The sequence below is a fragment of the Ammodytes marinus genome (assembly GCF_949987685.1).
Source record: "Ammodytes marinus genome assembly, chromosome: 13".
NCBI classification, from domain to species: domain Eukaryota; kingdom Metazoa; phylum Chordata; class Actinopteri; order Uranoscopiformes; family Ammodytidae; genus Ammodytes; species Ammodytes marinus.
The window spans coordinates 20475605-20496116 of record NC_137217.1 but is presented as its reverse complement, the minus strand read 5'-3'; the positions used below and the strand labels follow the sequence as shown (position 1 = coordinate 20496116).

General features: G+C 42.6%; 1 protein-coding gene across 3 annotated transcripts in view; it reads right to left on the bottom strand.

Annotated features, from left to right (window-relative positions):
* Positions 1–497: 497 nt before the first annotated feature.
* LOC307259437 (threonine--tRNA ligase 1, cytoplasmic-like) overlaps positions 498–20512 on the bottom strand; it is a gene marked incomplete at its 5' end in the record, with an annotated part of 41555 nt that continues 21540 nt past the window's right edge. Inside the window, 18 exons of one of the 3 annotated variants that reach the window (XM_080039276.1) lie at positions 498–752; positions 898–1012; positions 1123–1195; positions 1289–1390; positions 2037–2137; positions 3168–3245; positions 3838–3975; positions 4523–4685; positions 4782–4951; positions 6251–6349; positions 6892–7038; positions 8988–9066; positions 9266–9330; positions 11227–11335; positions 11854–11975; positions 12354–12468; positions 12562–12734; positions 13620–13789. In XM_080039276.1, the coding sequence (XP_079895402.1) occupies positions 610–752; positions 898–1012; positions 1123–1195; positions 1289–1390; positions 2037–2137; positions 3168–3245; positions 3838–3975; positions 4523–4685; positions 4782–4951; positions 6251–6349; positions 6892–7038; positions 8988–9066; positions 9266–9330; positions 11227–11335; positions 11854–11975; positions 12354–12468; positions 12562–12734; positions 13620–13703 (2076 nt within the window). In that variant the 3' untranslated portion in view covers positions 498–609. Of the gene's footprint in view, positions 753–897; positions 1013–1122; positions 1196–1288; positions 1391–2036; positions 2138–3167; positions 3246–3837; positions 3976–4522; positions 4686–4781; positions 4952–6250; positions 6350–6891; positions 7039–8987; positions 9067–9265; positions 9331–11226; positions 11336–11853; positions 11976–12353; positions 12469–12561; positions 12735–13619; positions 13790–17346; positions 20431–20512 lie in introns of those variants that run through there. The other 2 variants (XR_013845159.1, XM_080039275.1) reach the window with 2 other exon arrangements.

Sequence of the window (20512 nt, the reverse complement as noted above, 5' to 3'; positions counted from 1 at the left end):
AGTTGACTCGGTTTACTCCCCGAGAGCTGAAATCTCTCTCACTCTCTCCATTTGCCCTCTCCGTCACTGTTTTGACTCATATTTTCCATACTCCTGCCCTCTCTCAATTAAAAAGGAAAAACTTCCAATCCTTTTGACCTGTACCTTGACTTCGATGTTTCCCCTAAACACACATGAAAACACACAGCCCTGACAGTGAGGCTCCCTCTCCTATTTTAGTCAAATCCCCCCTCTGTGTCCTCCCTTTCTTCCAGTCTTTTAAAGGTATGTCTGGTTATTCTATTCTGATATCATGACAGAGGCTTACGTAAGGGGGGAGGTTCACATATTTAATGGCTTTTAGTGAACAAACTACAACTATGGCTGAGTAATGCTGATATAACTCCGGCAGTGGTCTAAAAATACCCTGGAAACACATTCTCTGTGCTTTTTAGGACAAAGCCTTATCAGCAAAATGCCATTGATGAACAAATTAACAAAGAAAGGACATTTTTTAAATAAAGTTTATTACAAAGATTAGCATCCACCTCTTTAGACAAAGACAAGGTTTGAACATGTAAAATAAACATTTATAACATGAGTGACTCATTATTTCTGTGATTTTTTTCGTTAAAACTCATCTAGGTTGCTCCTGGTGTCTCGTAGATTTGTGAGGGATGTCAGCACCTCCTCAGTGGGCCTCCTGCCCAGCTGTTTACCCCCTCTGCTCCTCACATTCACTGTTCCACTCTCACTCTCCTTGTCCCCCACCACTGTACAAAGACACAAAAACAAGATGTTCAATAGTCGGATTCAGTTATATTGATAGCAATGGAGTCTGAACTTGCATGGTAAACTTTAAAAAGAGGCTCAAGTATATGGGGTATCCACAGATTTCATCCAATTATCCATCTTTACCAAATGTGTAGTTGTACTGGGCCAGCTGAGCAGAGCGAATCTTCTTATTTAAGGTTGCTCCCTGATCGTCATTCAAATCAGCCATGAAGCCAGCTTCACAGAACTGCTGGACCACCTTCACAGAAAAGAGGCACTTCCTTTAAGATTATATCTGGACTGAGCCTCTCACATTAAAGGGAAAGTTAATAACGTCAGAAAGAAAGTAAATCTGCATCACAGACTGACCTGTTTGCCATATGTCTCAGTGTTGCCCCCTACAGGGATGACCATCACCTGCGCTGGAGACAACCACAGTGGCCTAGAGCGGGTCAAGAGAGAATTGATGGGTTAAGGTTATGCAACTGTATCGTCAGCTTTAAAATCTGCAGTCAAATCCTCGCAATTATCTCACCATTTCCCGCCAAAGTTTTCGGCCAATATAGCGATCATTCTCTCCAGAGATCCCAACACCGCTCTATGAATCATCACCGGCCTGTGCAACTGTCCGTCTCGACTGAGAAAGGTAACAATAGAGCGAGGGGTTATGACAATATATAATATAAGAATTTGTATTATCTGAATCCCATCTGAGTTTTTTTCCACAATAATTATATCTTTGCAGCTTTCCTGTCTTTTTTTATGATTTTCACATCAATGTTATCAAGGACTTGTGCCCTGGTGTTGCTGAGATCAACTAACAGACGACATTACCGTTTGATTATTTAATGCATGAAAGTTTTCTAGGAAATGTCCTATATCATCATGACAAATATTCATGTTGCAATATAAAATGACATACATTACGATATAAATGGTAAACGTTTATTTGCTTGTCATTCATTCTTAAATCGAAAAGCACTTTGATAACATGAGACCGTAGGGGAAGTAGGGCAGACTAATGAGAGCCAAAAACAGGTTTAAGGCAGAAACACAGAGCATGCTCGCCTGAACTTATAAATTCAATAAAGGACTAATTGTTTGTGATCAAATTGGGTCCTAATGAAGTTAGACTTTCCTGCCGTTTTGCAATTCAAGGACAACATATACTTGACTGCGAGGGTTTAACAGACAACAATATGCTAGAAAAGTCCCAATGTGCCGATTTAAATCACTACAGATGTAGGAATGTTTAAGACAATGGAGAGAAATTTACGACTCACCCGACATACTGAAGGTCAAATCTGATTGGCAGCTGGAAATCCAACTGGATTGTTGCACACTGGTGTTGCCTGCCAATGGCATCTTTGATCTGGATGTCAATCTGAAAGATGAAGGAGTGCATTAGCATAGGGCCTCACTTCTCTATTCCAGCCAATATCTCAAAATCTGACTTTAGAGCTGTTAACCACACAGAAGCTGCTGGGGGAAAAAAAATCATTTTTGGTAACAAATGGGTTTCGAAGAGAAGCCAATCTAGCCAATTGTGGCTTACACGCCGTAGCTAGATAGCTAGGAGGAATGTTTGTTTGTTTGATGGAGCGTGGTGTGTTTGTAACCCCACCCTGACTTGACCTACCTCCACTCTCTGTGCCTCCACATGAGCTTGATCATGTAACGTCTGCCCTGCAGCTGACTTCCACTTGATGCTTCCTGACTTCTTGCGCGAGTGAAAGTGAAAATGAATTTGCCCTCAAAGAAAACTAAGGTCATCCTCAAGTTAAGCCACTTTGTAGTGGTACAAAAACCACCATTTTTATTGCTGTTCGCGTGGTGTAGGTCAGTGTGCACTGAACCAAAAGTGATCTCTGCAGACTCACAAGGAAAACAAAGACGTCTGTATCACACCCTAATCTGTGACGAACCGCCAATAAACTGGTCCTACAAGAGCTTGTGAATCCTTAAATGTACACACTATTTTTGATAGTTGCACAAATTGGGTAATACTCTTATTTGCTTTCTTCAGGAGTGTAAGATGAGAGGATTGAAACCACCTTTTATGTCTGTCCATTATATATGAAGCTATAGCCAGCAGCAATTAGCTTAGCATTGAGACTGGAAATGGGGGGGGGAAAACTAGCATTGACATGTCCAAAGACAACAAAATCAACACACAGACTTGAGAGTGGTATTGATCTGTTATCCAACTCCAGCCCATGAAGTGAGTAAGTGCATTTCCCAAAATGTGGATCTATTCATCTAAAGTGGCTTTTAGAATAAATGACAGTGCTAAAAAAAAGTGAATGAAGTGAGTTGAGCAAATGTTTTGGCTGCTGTTAGCCGATACTATGATGGACAATATTGACACGTGTGGATATCAGTTTCGATCACTGCATGTTGCCCTTCACACTGACCTTTGGTCCATAGAAGGCTCCATCTCCTGGGTTCAATTCCCAACGTTCACCAAATTTCTGCAGACCCCTCTCCAACTGCTGTTCTCACACACACACACACACACACACACACACACACACACACACACACACACACACACACACACACACACACACACACACACACACACACACACACACACACACACACACACACACACACACACACACACACACACACACACACACACACACACACACACACACACACACACACAGTCAGTAAGTGGGCGTAGTAAATAATCTAAGTGCACATTATGACCCTCATGTTAGACTTTCTGTGTGTTTAAGGGAACTGCGGAAGATTGGAACCTAATTGTTCAATTACACTTATTCGAATCAACTTAAAATGCCACTGTGCCTTCTTAAAAAGGCATCTACGGGGATTTAGAGATATACATCTCCCCAGCAGCCCGAAACGGAGCATATCTCCATTGGAAAGTACCCTTCGTAACCGGCTGGTTAAGTAGATATCATTACACCATGTCATGTTGTCTAGAAGATTTATTTTTTAATAGAGCGTGATTAACTTGGTCCAGTTGGTACTTGAACAGCTGGGCCCGGCTGTCCAGGACTACGTCTGAGTTTGGCATACCACAATATGATAAAGTGTGTGTGAATGTGTGTTTACCTGCTCAGCATTATCCCACTGTTCAGGCTCGCCTAGGCATGGTGTAGGGCGTGTAGACAGGAGACAGTGGAAGGAAAACCCAAACACTTGATACACACTCCTCACAAAGTCCAAACATGCTACAATCTCTTCTTCCAGCTGGAAAGAAAGAATGAAACAAAGTTGGCAACGAGGGCAACAAGAGGACAGATTAATGTAAATAATTGAGAGTAAAACAAGGGCGTTTAAATTCCAACCGGGTGGGAAAAGAAAGAGATATCTGCCAATGGATTGACTGAAAGCCCCAGAAACCTCCAGAGATTGAATTGGTATTCCAGAAGCTAACATACTGATGATTATAATATGTCTATCATTTCTGTATTAACAGGATATCAACAGAAGATCTTGATGAGTGCAATCAGAATCGTGGGAAGGTTCCAAGGGCACTATGTACAAGATCTGGATTACACAGCCCCAGAGATGCACATATGGAAGTGTAATGTTTGAACAGGACAAAGACCTTCATTCATCCAGGCTGAGGCCTCCAGGAATGTCTCAGGAGTTATTTGCACAGCCCATTTCATCACTGTAATAAGCTTCCACGTGTGTCCCATTCTGTTTCTACCCCGCTTACAGCAACTTCAGAAGTATGCAGGGGTCTAGAAAAGGAAATTCTGACTAAACGTGTTCAATGCGTTTTGTGTACCTGATCAGGTGTGCAGAAGATGTGAGCATCGTCCTGGCAGAACCTTCGGACACGAGTGAGACCTCCGAGCGCTCCAGAGAGCTCATTGCGATGCAGCGCCCCGAAGTCAGCCCATCGCAAAGGAAGCTCCCTCCACGAGCGGACACGCTGCTCAAACATTAGACTAAACACCAGAGAGAAAGAGTTAGGTGATTCTTGGTCACTCACTATACGGACACGAGTACAAGGAATGTGTGTGTGTGTGTGTGTGTGTGTTCACCAGTGCGCAGGACAGTTCATGGGTTTGAGTGCGTAGGTCTGAGCGCCCTCTGATGTCACAGTGAACATGTTCTCGCTGTAGTGCTCCCAGTGGCCAGAGCGCTCCCATAATGCAGTGCTGTACAGAGTTGGGGTCACAACCTCGCTGAAGCCCCTCTTTCTGTATTCATTCTACAAGACGTCAGGAAGGAAGGATGTGTGTGGCAATGAGTGCAGGACAAGGTCAGACTGTCACAGCAAGTGTAATAATTAAGAGCTAGCGAGCAATATCCTGATGGCTGATATGGACATGTATTCCCCCGGGGTACTATCAACCCAGCACATACATTTTATATTAATGTATGTACGTGTGGGGGTAACATGTCAACATTGACAAAATTACATTTTAAACCCTTTGAAGGAAACAAAGTTTTTTCTGATTACATAAACTTAGGGTATAGTCGTAGCTTGGATAATCAAATTAATTAGTTCATCTAGTTGCATAATCAGTGCTGAATAGGGTTCAAAGTTACAGCTCATTTCAAGCTATTTTATGAAAATCTATCACAGTGGAATTTGAGTCTGAAATCCATTTAAACTAAAGCTAATCAATTGGAGACAGTGTTACACTCAAGTTAGGAGGAGAGGCAGATGACACATGTTGAACCATTGACACTGGCAGCATGTGCACTGGGCCCATTACAATACTTCCATTTTTAGGTTCCAAGTGTTTTGTATATCTTTATCAAGCCCCAACCACAGCGAGTTCTACCAGAATCCAATGCGAAGTGACAAAAAATGTTATTCACTGAGTGGCCACTAAGAGGCGGTACCAAAACACAGAATTTCTAATTGGCTCCTGTGTTAAATAGCCTGTTTTCACAGCATTATTATTCCTATTTACGGCCTGGTCCAAAAAAACATTCTAGTCTGTATGTTTAAGTCATATCTCCATGAAAACACTGAGGGGGGTGAATTTTTTGGGATTACGCTAGTTTTTAAACTATTGGAGGTTAAAATTTACGAATAATGAGGGGCGCGGTCCCTTGAGTGACAGCTAGCCGGCCGCTGGCCCTCACTTAGCCTCGGAGGTATACGTCAGCTAGATGGGCCCATCTCCCTCCCCCCAAAGTCATATCAATGCCATTTTACTGTAAGAGTAAATGAAGCGGAGTCAAACTCTGACAAGATGGCGACGTGCATAGGCCAGGACGATTGGATGCAGATGGAATAACTGAGGTCAGCCCGGATGCTACATCCATTTTATTTACTATCTATGATCCTAATCCATTCTGTATAACAAAGAAATTAACAACAAAAAGAAACGTGTGCACCTATCTTTTTTTTCTCTGCAAAAATGCACACATTTGCAGAACGTCACAAGTTTACCACTTTGATAACATTTTCCTAAATAGAAAAAGGTCTACAGTGAGATTATTGCAGGCAAATCACAAGTAGCAGTCAGTGGCTGTGCAAAGAGTATATGTTCACCTTAATAAAGTCAGTGAGGGTGTTGTAGATGTAGGCTCCTTTGGGCAGGAAAAAGCAACTGCCTGGACTCACATCGTTAAAGAAGAACAGCTCCTGGTCCTATGAAAATATGTACAGGAGGCATTTATGAAAAGAAACACTCCCTTAACCATAGGGCTCAACAGTGACCGGACTCTTTTTTGGCGGCATTTTAACAATTACTTATATCAAACTATTAACCATGGAACCAAGCCCACCAGCTCTAGCCCCAAATAAGCATTAGCACGCTTATTTCAAAATGTACACAGACCTTCATTCTAAATTTATCATTTATGATCTGTTGTTTCTCTAACAAAAACAATACAACCTCTAACTACAGTTTTAGCCGATGATAGCCATTTCTCGCCATCGGTACCAGAAGTCGCTTGGACACTATAGCATCATGGGTAGTGTTTTTATTCTCCCCAAGATCGCTAATAAACTAGGTTGATGTCATGCAAACTTGTATCAATTACAGGAGTATATACCATCGTTTTACACTCGGTAGCTTGCAGTAAGTCTTCCTTCCAGAACCGCACTGTTGAGCCCTTTTTGCTTTTAATCTTTTGTTTCTTTCGTTGATCTAATGTGTTTGTTCTCCACTCATTTATATTCTGTCTTACCGTCCCGATGCGTCTGTGGTCCCTCCTCCTCGCCTCCTCCTGCTCCCTCTGCCACTCCTCCTTATCCTTCTCTCCTGGAAAGGCCACAGCTAGAAGACGCATCAATCCTGAGGACTCCGTCTGATTGGCCAGGGTCACAGGCGACAGCTGTGATGTTACAGATGGTGTGAGGAGAGGTTGGGAAGAAGAAAATATAAAGTGAAACAAACAGGTGGCAACAGAGAAAGGGAGAGTTAGAGTCAGCTAGTAGGAGGAAGGGGTAACAACACATCTAATGGATGGCACTGTGTTTAAAAGGGCCAAAAAACAGGAAACTGGCCTCTGACAAACACAACATCCTGCTGCTGATATTTCCAGCCTGGCTGCCATGGAATCCCAATCTGCCCAGTATGGAAACTCCTCCCTCTCCCTGGATCAATAAAGATGAGGGAAATTCCATTCACCCGGCATGTGTCCAACAGTGCAGAGGTGCAAAAAAATTAAATAAAATCAAGTGGATACTCGTTGATTGTGGATTATTTTCTCATTATTGTCATAGCAGCAAAAAAAAGGCATGTGGCTATGACAGATGAAACTGTGTTTGGCTTCAAGGGACTGGCCGTCAATGTATAAGCTGAAATTGGATACAAGTTGTCTAATAAAAAGTTTAAAAAAAACAAGATGGAAGACGGAACAGAAATGGTACATGATTGCAAAAAGAGGCAAGAAGAGGGCATGACAAATAAACAAAAGCCCCTTTTACACAGCCAGTGAAAGCCGGGAATATGCCGGCCTTTCGGCCCTCCGCCCTGCTGTATAAATGCGACAGTTGCGGAACGAGGGAAGAAAGGTGCGAGTGATCGTTCCGGGAATTTTACTACCTCGGGGGGTAGTAAGATTCCCGACACAATCAGTTCCGCCTCTCTGTTTAAATGCTCGAGCTTGTTGTTGCGGAACAGGGGGGCGTTTGACGTTCCATAGTCTACGTTCTAAACATGCGACCATGTTAGCAGTTGAAGGACGTGTGTTTAACATTAGCCACGGCGGCCTGATGTCCCGTAAAAATCACCAAATAAAAGGAACGGTGTATAATCTAGCTGATCATAAGGTCCGTTGCTCAATCCAAACCCCCGCGCTTCATTTTGCAGAGTGTATGAGTCTATTTCTGCCCAGGAGAAGTTGTACAATGGGAAAGCTAGGCTAGGCTAAGTAAGGGATAAAGTATAGCGAACGGGTCACTTGCTAGAAATAAAGACCGACAAGCTGAAGCAGGAGCCCGACGCGCAGCGGAGGGCTCTTGTTCAGCTTGAAGGTCGACCTAGTAACGGGGGAATAGTCTGCTCGCCCCGCTAGACTGTCTGCTTCAGCTGACTGAAGGCTCCGGCTCAGCTGTTAGCCAGAGTTAACACTGTTTTGCTAACACATTCCGCCGCCGCTATTATTATCCTAAGTCTGAGCGTATATCCACACTTTATTTCTGTCTACAGTAACGTGACTTCACACACTGTGACTGTGTGTATGTGTATGTTTATGTCTGATTGGCAGATCGCTGCCCTCACAAAGAGACTCGCTTACAACCAACCTGTCACACACACACACACACACACACACACACACACACACACACACACACACACACACACACACACACACACACACACACACACACACACACACACACACACACACACACACACACACACACACACACACACACACACACAGGTGAAGCGGTCGGATTGATTTAGTCAGTTTGGTTAACTGTCCCAGTGATGTTGGACTCAGCGCGTAGCGAGATCAACTGGCACATCGTGTGGACAGTAAAATACGGCCCTCTTACTGCAAGCTCCAGCACTTTTGCTCTCAATTCACCGGCCAGTGTTGTTGTAAAGCAGCTGACCGGCGCGGCGCTAAATGTTTACGTCACACCTGACGCTGTTTACATGCACCTCTTTCATTCCGGAGTGCTGTGTAAAAGGAGCTACTGATGCGCCAGCAGGCCGGCGTTGCTTGGTTCTGTGTAAATAACACAGAAGCAAGCAAAGCCGGCATATTGGAGTGATGTTGTTCCGTCAATATGCCGCAATCTCTGTGTAAAAGGGGCTAAACACACGTACCTGGAGCATCTTGAAGACCTTGAGGAGGCCGGTGTGTGGGAGGAGGGGGCCATTGCAGACCCCTATTGTGTCCCCACACCTGTGTCACACATTGAAGATAAAAGAGGTTTTAACTTTTGGTTCAAGAATAGAAAACACTGGTGTGTGTGTGTGTGTGTGTGTGTGTGTGTGTGTGTGTGTGTGTGTGTGTGTGTGTGTGTGTGTGTGTGTGTGTGTGTGTGTGTGTGTGTGTGTGTGTGTGTGTGTGTGTGTGTGTTTGTGTGTGTATAAATACATGCCTGTACACTGTAGCAGTGGGGCCATTTAACTGCTCCTCAACAAGCTGCAGTCTCAGCTTACTGTTCTATAACAAGAACACCCACAAAACACACCCATGAAAATTCATGTATATGTCAGAGTTAAATAAGGACAGCAGAACAAAGGAGCCTGACTTCAGTCAGTAAAACACACCATAAACAAAAGCCACTCCTACACAGTGAGTTTTATCACTGCTACTTTATCAAAGGAAACATATATTGTGTCGTGCGAAAGTTTGTGAACCCCTTGAGCCTTTTGGAATTTTATTTATTTGAACCATTATTAATAAAAAAAAATTCAATACCAGTATTTTTTATATGAAATAACAGATGTTTGTTTATCAATTCAACATTTTTCTTTTCCAGAAATCAATTGTTAAAATAGATAAAAAATTATTTGACAAATGTTGTATGTGCAAAAGTTTGTGAACCCTAAGCTGCATTGCTTAAATCGAGCAAGGTAAACACAATCAGGTGGGCCAAACTGATTGATGAAATAGACCAATGTAGTGAGAGATCTTTAGGGAAGAAATTGGGCGCCACTAGATAAAACAAAGATAAAACCAGGTCAGTTTAGGCTCACCAAACTGAACCCATACAGGTCAGACATGCTCAAAGGGGAAACAATCTCAGAGGATCTCAGGAATAGAGTTTTGATGTTGCACATTTGTCTGGGGACAGCTATACATTCGTATAAAAAAGTTTGAGCTCCATCGGCCCACCGTGAGGCAAATCATCTACAAATGGAGAGCTTTAAGAGTGACTTAACATCTGCCTAGAAGTGGACTTCCTTCAAAAATATCTTCAAGCACCACAAGAAAAGGGATTTTTCAGGTAAAAGCCAACCCACACATTACATCTGGGGATTTGCAGACCATTTGCCATCACCATTCTTCACTTGGGAGAAGGTTCTGTTGGTGGTAGGCAGAGTTGCGTTTTTGCCCAAACATGGCGGTTTTGGTTATGACCAAACAGATCAATTTTGGACTAATCTGTCCACAGAATAAGACTTCAGGTATCTCCAGGTGCTCTCTGGCAAAGCTGTGACAAGCAGTTTTGTTCTTTTTTGAGAGCAGAGGCTTCTTCAGCAACCCTCCCCTGAAAGCCATGTTGACTGAGTTTTCTTCTTATTGTGGAACCATGCACATCTGTCCCAGATGTTGCAAGAGAGGTCTGCAAATCACTAGATGTAATGTGTGGGTTGGCTTTTAACTAAAAAAATACTTTTCTTGTGGCGCTTGAAGATATTTTTGAAGGAAGTCCACTTCTAGGCAGATGTTCAGTCACTCTTAAAGCTCTCCATTTGTAGATGATTTGCCTCACGGTGGACCGATGGAGCTCAAACTTTTTTTGAATTAATTTATAGCTGTCCCCAGACAAATGTGCAGCATCACAACTCTATTCCTGAGATCTTCTGAGATTTTTTTCCCTTTTAGCATGTCTGACCTGTATGGGTTCAGTTTGGTGGGCCTAAACTGACCTGGTTTTATCCGTGTTTTATCTAGTGGCGCCCAATTTCTTCCCTAAAGATCTCTCATTACATTGGTCTATTTCATCAATCAATTTGGCCCACCTGATTGTGTTTACCTTGCTCGATTTAAGCAATGCAGCTTAGGGTTCACAAACTTTTGCACATACAACATTTGTCAAATAATTTGTTTTATCTATTTTAACAATTGATTTCTGGAAAAGAAAAATGTTGAATTGATAAATAAACATCTGTTATTTCATATAAAAAATACTGGTATTGAAAAAAATTAATTAATAATAGGTTAACATAAATAAAATTCCAAAAGGCTCAAGGGGTTCACAAACTTTCGCACGACACTGTATGAACACTCAGTTACACATGCTGCTACAGTGCAGATTCAACAGTGCAGTGCTTCTCCTGCTATGACAAGTCCTGGTGTTTTTGTTATCACAGAGACGTTGGTATTACTGACCTGGAACAGTTCCCGGACCTCTTCTGTATTCAGCTCCAGTCTGGACAGAGGAAGTTTGAGGGCTGCAGCCTTTTTACATCTGTCCTCCACATCGCTCAGAGACAGGGCACTGTGTTGGAAGGACAGATTCAGCTAAAACATTAAAAAAGCTGAAAAAAGAACATGGCCAAAAGGGTTTAAGATGATTAAAGGAAGGAAAAGAGGTCAAGGATTGTTTGAATAATTCCTGTAAGGGAAAATGGGTCATTATATCATCACTGAACAATCTAGTGAGAATAATGTAAAATAAAACTGCTGATTAGACATGTGTATAAGGTTAAAAAAAGAAATGTTCTAATGATACCTGGGTGGAATAGAAAGAATAATAAAATAAATTCAAGATAGGAAGGAATGCATAGCAAAAAAAACAAAGATGAATTCAATACGTCTTCAAATACTGTACAAGTGCTAGTAGTCAAAAGAAAAACAGATGAACTTTTTTTTTTTTTTTTTTTTTTTTTTTTTTTTTAACAGATTTTGCATTCTACATTGTTGTGGCTAAAAAAAATCCAAGACACTCCTGAATTTGTTCCCAGAACAGATTGCACATGGAGTGCTGTAACAGAATCAGTCACATGAATATCTCACCCGTTATCAAGCAGGTGGTCACAGTAAAGCCCAAGCTCCGATACTCCTTCTCTGCACACCTCGGCACCAAATGCTGTCTCCAACACGTCGCCCAGGACACACGCTCCTGTCCTCCATGCGGCCTGGGAAAGGGAGGATGATACTGAGGTGAATGGGTGCAGAGATCTAGGCTGTGTTTGGATCAGGAAGGTCTCTACATGGACTGACTGCCCTGGAGACATCTCAGAACAGAAACTGAAATTGTCTAAAACGTAGGAAAAGCTCCTCAGTGCCTCGTAACTCTGTTATGTCGCTTTGTAAGTTTATTTGTAATGTATTGAAGCACATTTTTTGTCTTTTACCGACTTATGTTTCAGTCATTAAACCGCTTCCTTTCTTGGCTTCAGGATGTTTTCTGCTTAAGTCAAGAACCGGTGAGTGGCAGCACAAAATAATGACTAATTGAAAGTATTTAACTATTCCTTAAAGGTATTGTGAGAAGGTAAAAAGGGTGTGATTACCTGTCTTCCCTCAACTGAGTCAAACCCTAGAAGTTGTAGTTCACAGTCTGCCTCTAGGGGACGTCCAAGCTCCCACAACTCTCCATTCACCGTACTGACCAGTGCTCCTTTCACACTGCAAGCACAGATGCAATTGACCCAGTTACATCCCTTGAGTAAGATGAAAACACAAGTAGAGAATACATTTCTGTATGCATTGTAAACTTACCGGATACTCTGGGCAACAAAGAGCGGCGTGGTGACACCTGCTGTTGCCTTTACTGTCCGGCCATCAGGCAGTCGAATACTAAGGGTTCCTGTGGCTTCTACTCTCTTCTTAGTGGAATGTTTCTCCCTGAGGGATTCAAAGAGCTGCAGTTGCACGGATAAAGCCGGGCACACCTGGAGAAGGATGAAGATAAGGTTTAAAATGGGTGAAAAGATGAGGGTCACCACACACACAAAGTTAAATCAAAATGCCTCTCTGAACAAGTTTCAACAAAACTGAGCATAATGTCCTTAATGAAAGGAGTTACCGCTGAGCTGTTATATTAAACTGCACTAGTTTTGAAAAAGGTGGTCCTAATAAACTCGTAATTGAGTGAATATTGATATGCCAATACCAATATTGTGATAAAAGAACGTGATAAAGTTTCTGTGTTTTATTTTCCTCAGCTTAATGGTGGCTCTATGATACCACATTTCTAAGTTAATTTACTCTTATACTCAAATACAAGTAAACAGTACTAGTGAATAAATAAATGTCCCAACATTAGATTGATGAATTTCTTCTCACTGATTGTATTACTCTCCTAAAGTTGTATATGAAATAATGAAAGTGTGAGCCTAGGTTATAAAAATGCTTAAGCTGCTGTACTTTATTTTTTGTACCCACACATAACCAAATGAGTATGAGAGTGTTCGTGTGTGTGTATGTGAGTGAGTGAGTGAGTGTGTGTGTGTGTGTGAGAGAGAGAGGGGGGGGCGTCATTTATGTAAAACACTGCACTATGTTCACTGAATAGCAAAAATATACTGCTGTCTGTTTAAAAAACAAGTGAAATACGTATTGTGCCATTTAACTAAACATGAGAGACACTAAAACTAGAAAGAGATCAGGTTTAACTGGACGGGAAGGTATCACATTACAAAAATAATTTAAAAATAGATTCCCACATGTGACAAGCAACAAGAACAGCTGCAGCTCTAAACACTCATAGAGCTCACAGCACTGCAGGCTAACGCTAGCTGTAGCTACTGTACTTGACAAATAACACGCCTGCGCACCTTGCTGTACCTCCTGTGCAACCGAAGTGTCGCACGAGCTGCCGACCGACAGACAACCAGCCGAAACAGCTGCGTCACCGCCATCCTCAACACATCTGCCTAATTACACAGGGTAATTTCCAAATAGCCCACATTAATTTCAACCCTTTTGACTGCGAGCGGCCATTACAACCGGAAGCACAGATTAGGACAGAAGCCTTGACGGAGTGACGCTGGCATTAAGCACAGTGCGTGCGCGCGCCCGGACATCTGCTACACATGAGGACGTCTGCAGTTGTTAGAGAACTGATGAGTAATATCCCGACGTAAACACTTTAAGCCATGCACAGTCAAGTTAGTTACTTATCGAGACAGGATATATAAATATATAGATATATGTATTTAAAAAAAGATGGGTTTAAAAAGGGGAACAGTTCATACTTTGGGAGTTGACAAGTGAACACAAGGAGAACCGCTACACTGTGATCCACTTGTGTGCAACCCCTAAATATTTTTAACACACCGACTTACAACAAACTAGGCTACAGCCAACAAGGCTGAGCAGCAGAGTCGATGTCCTGCTTACTTAAATTTAAATTAAACAGCATCAATACCGAAGCATTAGTGCCTTTTCAGAATTGAGAAAAAGATTATAGTTAAAATATTTCAAATTAAACCGTCAACAAAACCATCTTCATTGTTCCTACTGTTCGATTGTAGGTTAAAAGTTCTGAAATACTAAACTTTAAATGCAATGATCACTGAATAATAGCATATCCTGCTTTTTTTATAGGCCTATTGCTTTTCACATGGACTGTGAAGCTAATGAAAAACTCAGAATTTTTACAATGGTCGTGATTACATTTCGTATTTCACAATTTTCATTAGAAGTAGTTAAAAATAAAACTGTTGTGATAGTAATACATAATGGAGACTTGAATGTGTTCGAGCTCAGGTCTGAAGTACCACTGAACTGCCGCCTGAGGGAGCTACTGCACCTTAGGAAAGAATATGGTCCTTCTACAGGCCTCCTAGGAATAACATCCATTTTCAAAACATTTTAAGCATTGTGTGCATTGTGTGAATATTGCTCACGCAGATAGCTTTAAAGACGTTTTTGTGTCACTAATTGATTATCACTGAATACATCTGGACTATTTCAACTACAATTGGACACAATTCTTGATTAAACCTCACTGTGTGGATTTTAAAATATGGAACAACCTTCAGTGTCCACAATGATGCAAATTGATGGAAAGTACACACATCCTAGAAGCTGTGTACAAAAAAACTACATGTTTACAAGCAAGATTTCTTGATGGCCTTTTAAAGATAACGGTCGAACTTGAAGAGGTACTAGTTTTGCCTGGCAGTGCAGAATCAGTTTTTGACATCAAGAACCTGACATTCACTGTACAATGACTCAATAAAACAACTTCAGAATAATATGGCAGAAGCTGAATGACAAATTTCCTTTTGAATTTCCAGCCGACATTTAGTCCATTCATCTGTACATTGTTTGAACTAAATACAACTATGTAAGAAACGGGTTATTATATATTGAACAGTACAGCTAATACTTGTGTTATTCTGTTAGTGTTGTGACTGAAGTTATGGTTGTTCCAACAGTCTATCTCAAAATATATAAAGTCTATCTCAAATCTCAAAATATATTAAATTAACTCTGCAAGTGCTGTCCATGTAATGCTCAATACATAAGTGTAAAGCAAAAGTACAACACATTTTTCAAATTGCATTTCATAGATGTGTCTTTCCAACAACAGTGTGCATTGTAGTGTGATTATGTTCAGCAATAAAAAAATAAGCAGTCCTTTCAAGGAAGTAATGGGAGAAGAGTTTTTGCAAGAGGAATATACTAATGGATATCAGCAAAATCCCCTCCCTTATTAAAATGAGACAGAGCACCGACTGCTTACAGTGAATGGTGCAACCACAAACTGACAACCGTAATAAATATGAAGAAAATGGATGAGCCACTGCATGAACGCAATGGAAAAAAGGTCTTCTGCATGAATCTGCTAAATACTAAATCTCTAAACAAGTAAATAATTAAAAAAATATTATGTATTGACCTTTCAAAGTATGCATCTGTTGTGGGCTAGTCAGTGACAGTCAGAGTATGTGTGCATGTTCATCACACCAGAAAGGATTGGACACTCAAAGACCAGTGATATAGCATCATTGATGAGAACAGCAGTGAGAGCATTTAACTTGAAAATACACACAGAGCATCAGCTTCGTCACAAGTTCAATTTTCAAACTCAATTTTCCAAAGTAGAGGTAAAAACACGGGGAGAGGTTATTTACAGCAACAATTAAAATAGTGAACTTGGTAGGTGCTTCGTTAGCAAGAAGTTTATAGCAATGAATCTAGCTTTCTCTCTGTGCAATGTGAACACACCAAACTGATATTTAGCGTTTTTCTTTTGTTGCAGATATGAAAAACAGTTTACAGAGGATGGTAACAGACTTATAATATTCAGTAAAACATCAGAACTATGATGATGTACTAACACTGTTGTGGCTAATATGCTCTCTGGTTACATTTTTACAATGTATCTATTTATTAACTTAATGCAGTAACGTTTGCAGGTGCTTTGTATATCTATGTTAACTCATAGATGGGCGCAAGAAACAACACACACTTCATGATCAAACACAGGAGGCTTTGAGCAGCAACACAGGACATGCACCTCTCACTGTGTGGGTCAAACAGAGGGAAGCATCGTGGCAATAATCCCTGCAGGAAGCACATCACTGCCATTGTACTGACCCTTTTTACCCTCAGAAGTGTTAAGAAGTGCAAAAGTGTTTCTGGACAAAGCCATGTGAGCACAAGGTAAGCATGGGGTGGGGGCCCAAGCATGAAATTAGCAAAGAAACAAAAACAGGGGAAGGGGCCAAAACAGCTGGAGTATTGAAATAAACCACTTTTAAACAATCCTAAATTGGCTCGAATGTTTTCGCCCTCTTGATACCATCTGCCAGTGCCGCTGAAATGGAAAGATGCCAATTCTATAAAGTAGGAAAAAACATCACAAAAAAAAGAAAAAAAAATTGAAAAAGGAGTTAATATGAAATATGGAAATGGAAACAGCTGTGTAAATATGAAAATGTATCTGAAAAAAAAAACTGAACAGCGCAAAAAGAAAAATTAAAACAGCGCAATTCAAGTGATAAATAGTGACCAAATAAAATACCTCCCCCCCAGTTGATTGAAACTCTGGATTTTATTCAAGTCAGTACATGTTTAAGCCTAGCAAAAGCTGTTATACCTCCCCCCACCCGCCATCCACTACCAAGCTTCTTCATGACTCAGTCTAACTCAACTTGAAGTGCGTAGAGGTCAACATGAATGTTGGAAATTAAAACATAATTATCTTCACCCTCCTCTTCTGCGTGGTGGCTTTCAAAAAGTAGGACAGAAAGGTGCAACAGACACTGCAGAGAAATTCTTCCGGAGCTAAAGCTTATCCAAGGCCTCAATCACAGTAAAGACGGGGTGTGTGAGTGACGATCATTGTCCTCATTAACAGAAATAAGAGCTTGAAGAGAAAAAGCTGCATCATCTATTTTTTATATATATTTACAAGCTTTACAGTGGGAGAGAAGAAAGGGTGAAAAAAGGTTGAGCTACAGAAGAATATTATTTACAGCAGGTACTTCCGGAAATGGTAACAAATGTTAACCTCAGATGCAAAATAAATCTCCTCACTGCCAATGAGAAATGCACACACACACACACACACACACACACACACACACACACACACACACACACACACACACACACACACACACACACACACACACACACACACACACACACACACACACACACACACACACACACACACACACACACACACACACACACACACACACACACACACACGAGCCTTCTTTCATCACCTCAATCAAACACTTTTAAATGAATAGTTTTGTTTTATAGGAAGTACAATTATTGGATTTCTGTCAAATTAGATGGCATATCTCTCTGTTAAATAGAGTAAGGCTAATCCTAACCCTCAAGATGGGGACAGGATACTGTAAGATTAGCTTAGTTTAGCATCAAGACTGGAAACGGGCATTGAGCTAGCCTGGTTCTGTCTAAAAGGTAAAAAATAAATAAAATATTTCTTGTGACGGAGCATTGACACACCAGTTTTTTATGTATTAAACAAACAAGATCAAATGTTTTATTTATTGAGTTCGAGAGGTGGTAATAGGGGGAATTCTTAATAGTTTACCTTCTGACAATTTCCAGTCATGTTAAGCTAAGCTAATCAGTACTAACTGTAGCTTCATATTTAACAGCGTGAAAGCACTATTGATATTCTCATCGAACTATTACTGAGAGAGCAAGTATTTTTTTCTAAAATTAATGTTTTAAGTTATTTTTCTTATGTATCACATGAGACCCATGTCTGTCTCCTTCACACCTGCTCGCTCTTAGGGTAAATAATCCAAATGATCACACAGGTAGGCAAACCCTAAAAAATAAAATGTAAAAAAAATAGTTGTGACCTAACGCAACTTTTATCTAATGTGTAGTTATGGAAAAAGGATGTTTGAGGGTTGTTACACAATACTGCACTATGTCACTGATAACCTCATAGCTGTACTGTACAGTGTAAGATGACTGGCTGGCTACCTAGTTCTCAAGCATAAAGAGATTAAATCAGCTATTTACACACAACTTAAGGTACTTTTAATTCAAGCTAATTAACAGAGTAAAGATATCTGGGCTCATACCAGCAGGGCTAACACACACTCTGCACTTCAGCGCAGCGTGCTTGCACTTCTCGTTCAGCATGTCATGGACGACCACTTCAGTAGCGTGGGGGGAGGAAGGGTCTCTTCTGCGAATGGAAGGGACCACCTGTGAATGGAGGACCGGGACGCTTGCCCCCACGAAACCCCCTCATGTGGTGATCTTGGTGGTGGTGGTGGTGCTGCTGCTGATGATGAGAAGGGGCTCTGCCTCGCAGCAGAGGCCTCTGTGGGATGGGGACTGAGATGAACGGGGGTCGAGTATTGGGCAAGTCGAGGAGGGGAACAGGGTTAGAGGTCTGGTTGCGTGGCTGAGCTGGAGGACTGGCAGGAGGCTTGTGGACAAGCGGGGCAGCAGACTGCGCAGGGGAATTAGGTGTGGAGGGAGAGGTTGAAGAGGATGTGGGAGAGAGTGAAGGGGATGGAAGAGGTAGATGCAGAGGCTCCTTCACCCTGCCCAGTAAGGGCATAGGAACACCTGGGCGGAGGAGGGGGGGTACATGGCGGTGGACAAAAGATTCTTTAACTGTGCCAGGACGGGGCATCTTAGGGGGCTCACCTAGCAACGACTGCATGAGGGGCGGAGGGCCTATTTTGTTTCCTCTGGGCCCCAACCTGCCACGCTCTGCACCTTCAGGTCTGATTTGGTGAGGAAGAGAAAGAGGACGGTCAACAGGGACCAATACTCCTCCCACCATGACGGCGGAGGGCACAGTGGGGTGGGGAGATGCAGGGGAATGGCGCTGAGTCATGGGAGGCGGAGGGGGTCGAGGGATCGGCGGAGGAGCGCCGAAGAAGGGAGACGCAGGATGAAGATGCTGGTGGAGGAGTGACGGGGGAAGAGTCTGCATGTTGTCTGTGTGGTAGGGCATTTGGAAGTGAGGAGGATGTGAGTGAGGATGAGATGGCGGAGGGGGGAGATGTTGGAGGAGGAGATGTAGGGGAGGAGGAGGCATGGACGGTGCCTCTGTGCCACCCTGGCCTATGTTAAGAGGAGGGGGGACGGCATGGGGTGACGGAGGTGGAGCTTCCATGTATTCCTCCTCTTCGTACCACAACCCAGCTCCCGGCCGGCCACCGGCCCCTTCCCCTCGCCGTGAACCTTGGCCGATCACTCGAATGCTCTCTACCGTCTTGATGCGCTCTCCAGCCAGGGGACGGTTAGAGTAGCCTAGGGTTTGGATTGGTGCCCCTTCAGTGCAGGGCGACACTAGTGTCTCAATACGATGGTACTTGCCCTCCTTCCCACCCACACCCGGAGACTCTTCACCTTTCACTCTGTCATCTCTTTTCCCACTAAGACTGCCATCATCTGAGCCAGTGCTGGCCTTACGGGAGCCTGCAGAGAGTCTCCTCTCTCCCATCCCTCTGTTTCCTATCATCCTTGACTGGTTGTGCTGTCCATCTTTCTTGACCTTCATGTCATTACCAGGGGAAGAGAATGCCTGCTTCCTCACGTCATCTTCTTTTAATTTTGCGCAGCTCTTTTTCCCTGTTCCGTACTGGGAAGATGTAGGGGAGCCCAGGAAGTCTCCATTGCTGTTGCTTCCTGACGGGGTGATCACAGCATCCCAAGGTTCGCTGCGGTAGGCTGTGGGTGAGAGGTTATGGCCCCCAGATGACCCTAGAGATTCTGGCACACTGCCAGGTGTGTCCATGATCTCGTCCTGGGTGGGGGTGCCAGCAGTCTCATCTCTCACCGGGGTGCCATCCACCCCTTCGGGACTGACATCACCTAGAGCAAGACTAAAGCCTGGATTACCCTGCAAGAAACTGTTGATTTTTGATTCTAAGCTAGGGGGAGACACAGAGGGAGCTGAGGAACGAGGAGGGGGCGGAGGGGGAGGGGACAGCTGACTCCCTTTGTCCCAGTCTCGGCTTCTTCCAGGTGTGTCTCTTTTGAAGCTGTTGCCCAGACTGGGTTTTGTTTTTGAGGTGGTTGGGGAGAGTAGGGTTTTTACTGCAGAGGATTCCGGTGAGGTTCGGGTGGGAGGGGCAGAGCCGGCGTTGGTCACACTTTGCAGGAGAGAAGACAAACCTGCACCAAGACAGAAAGGCATAGTCAAATGTCAGAAGAAAAAAAAAGATTTAGACATAGGAACATTGTGTATCACATATGC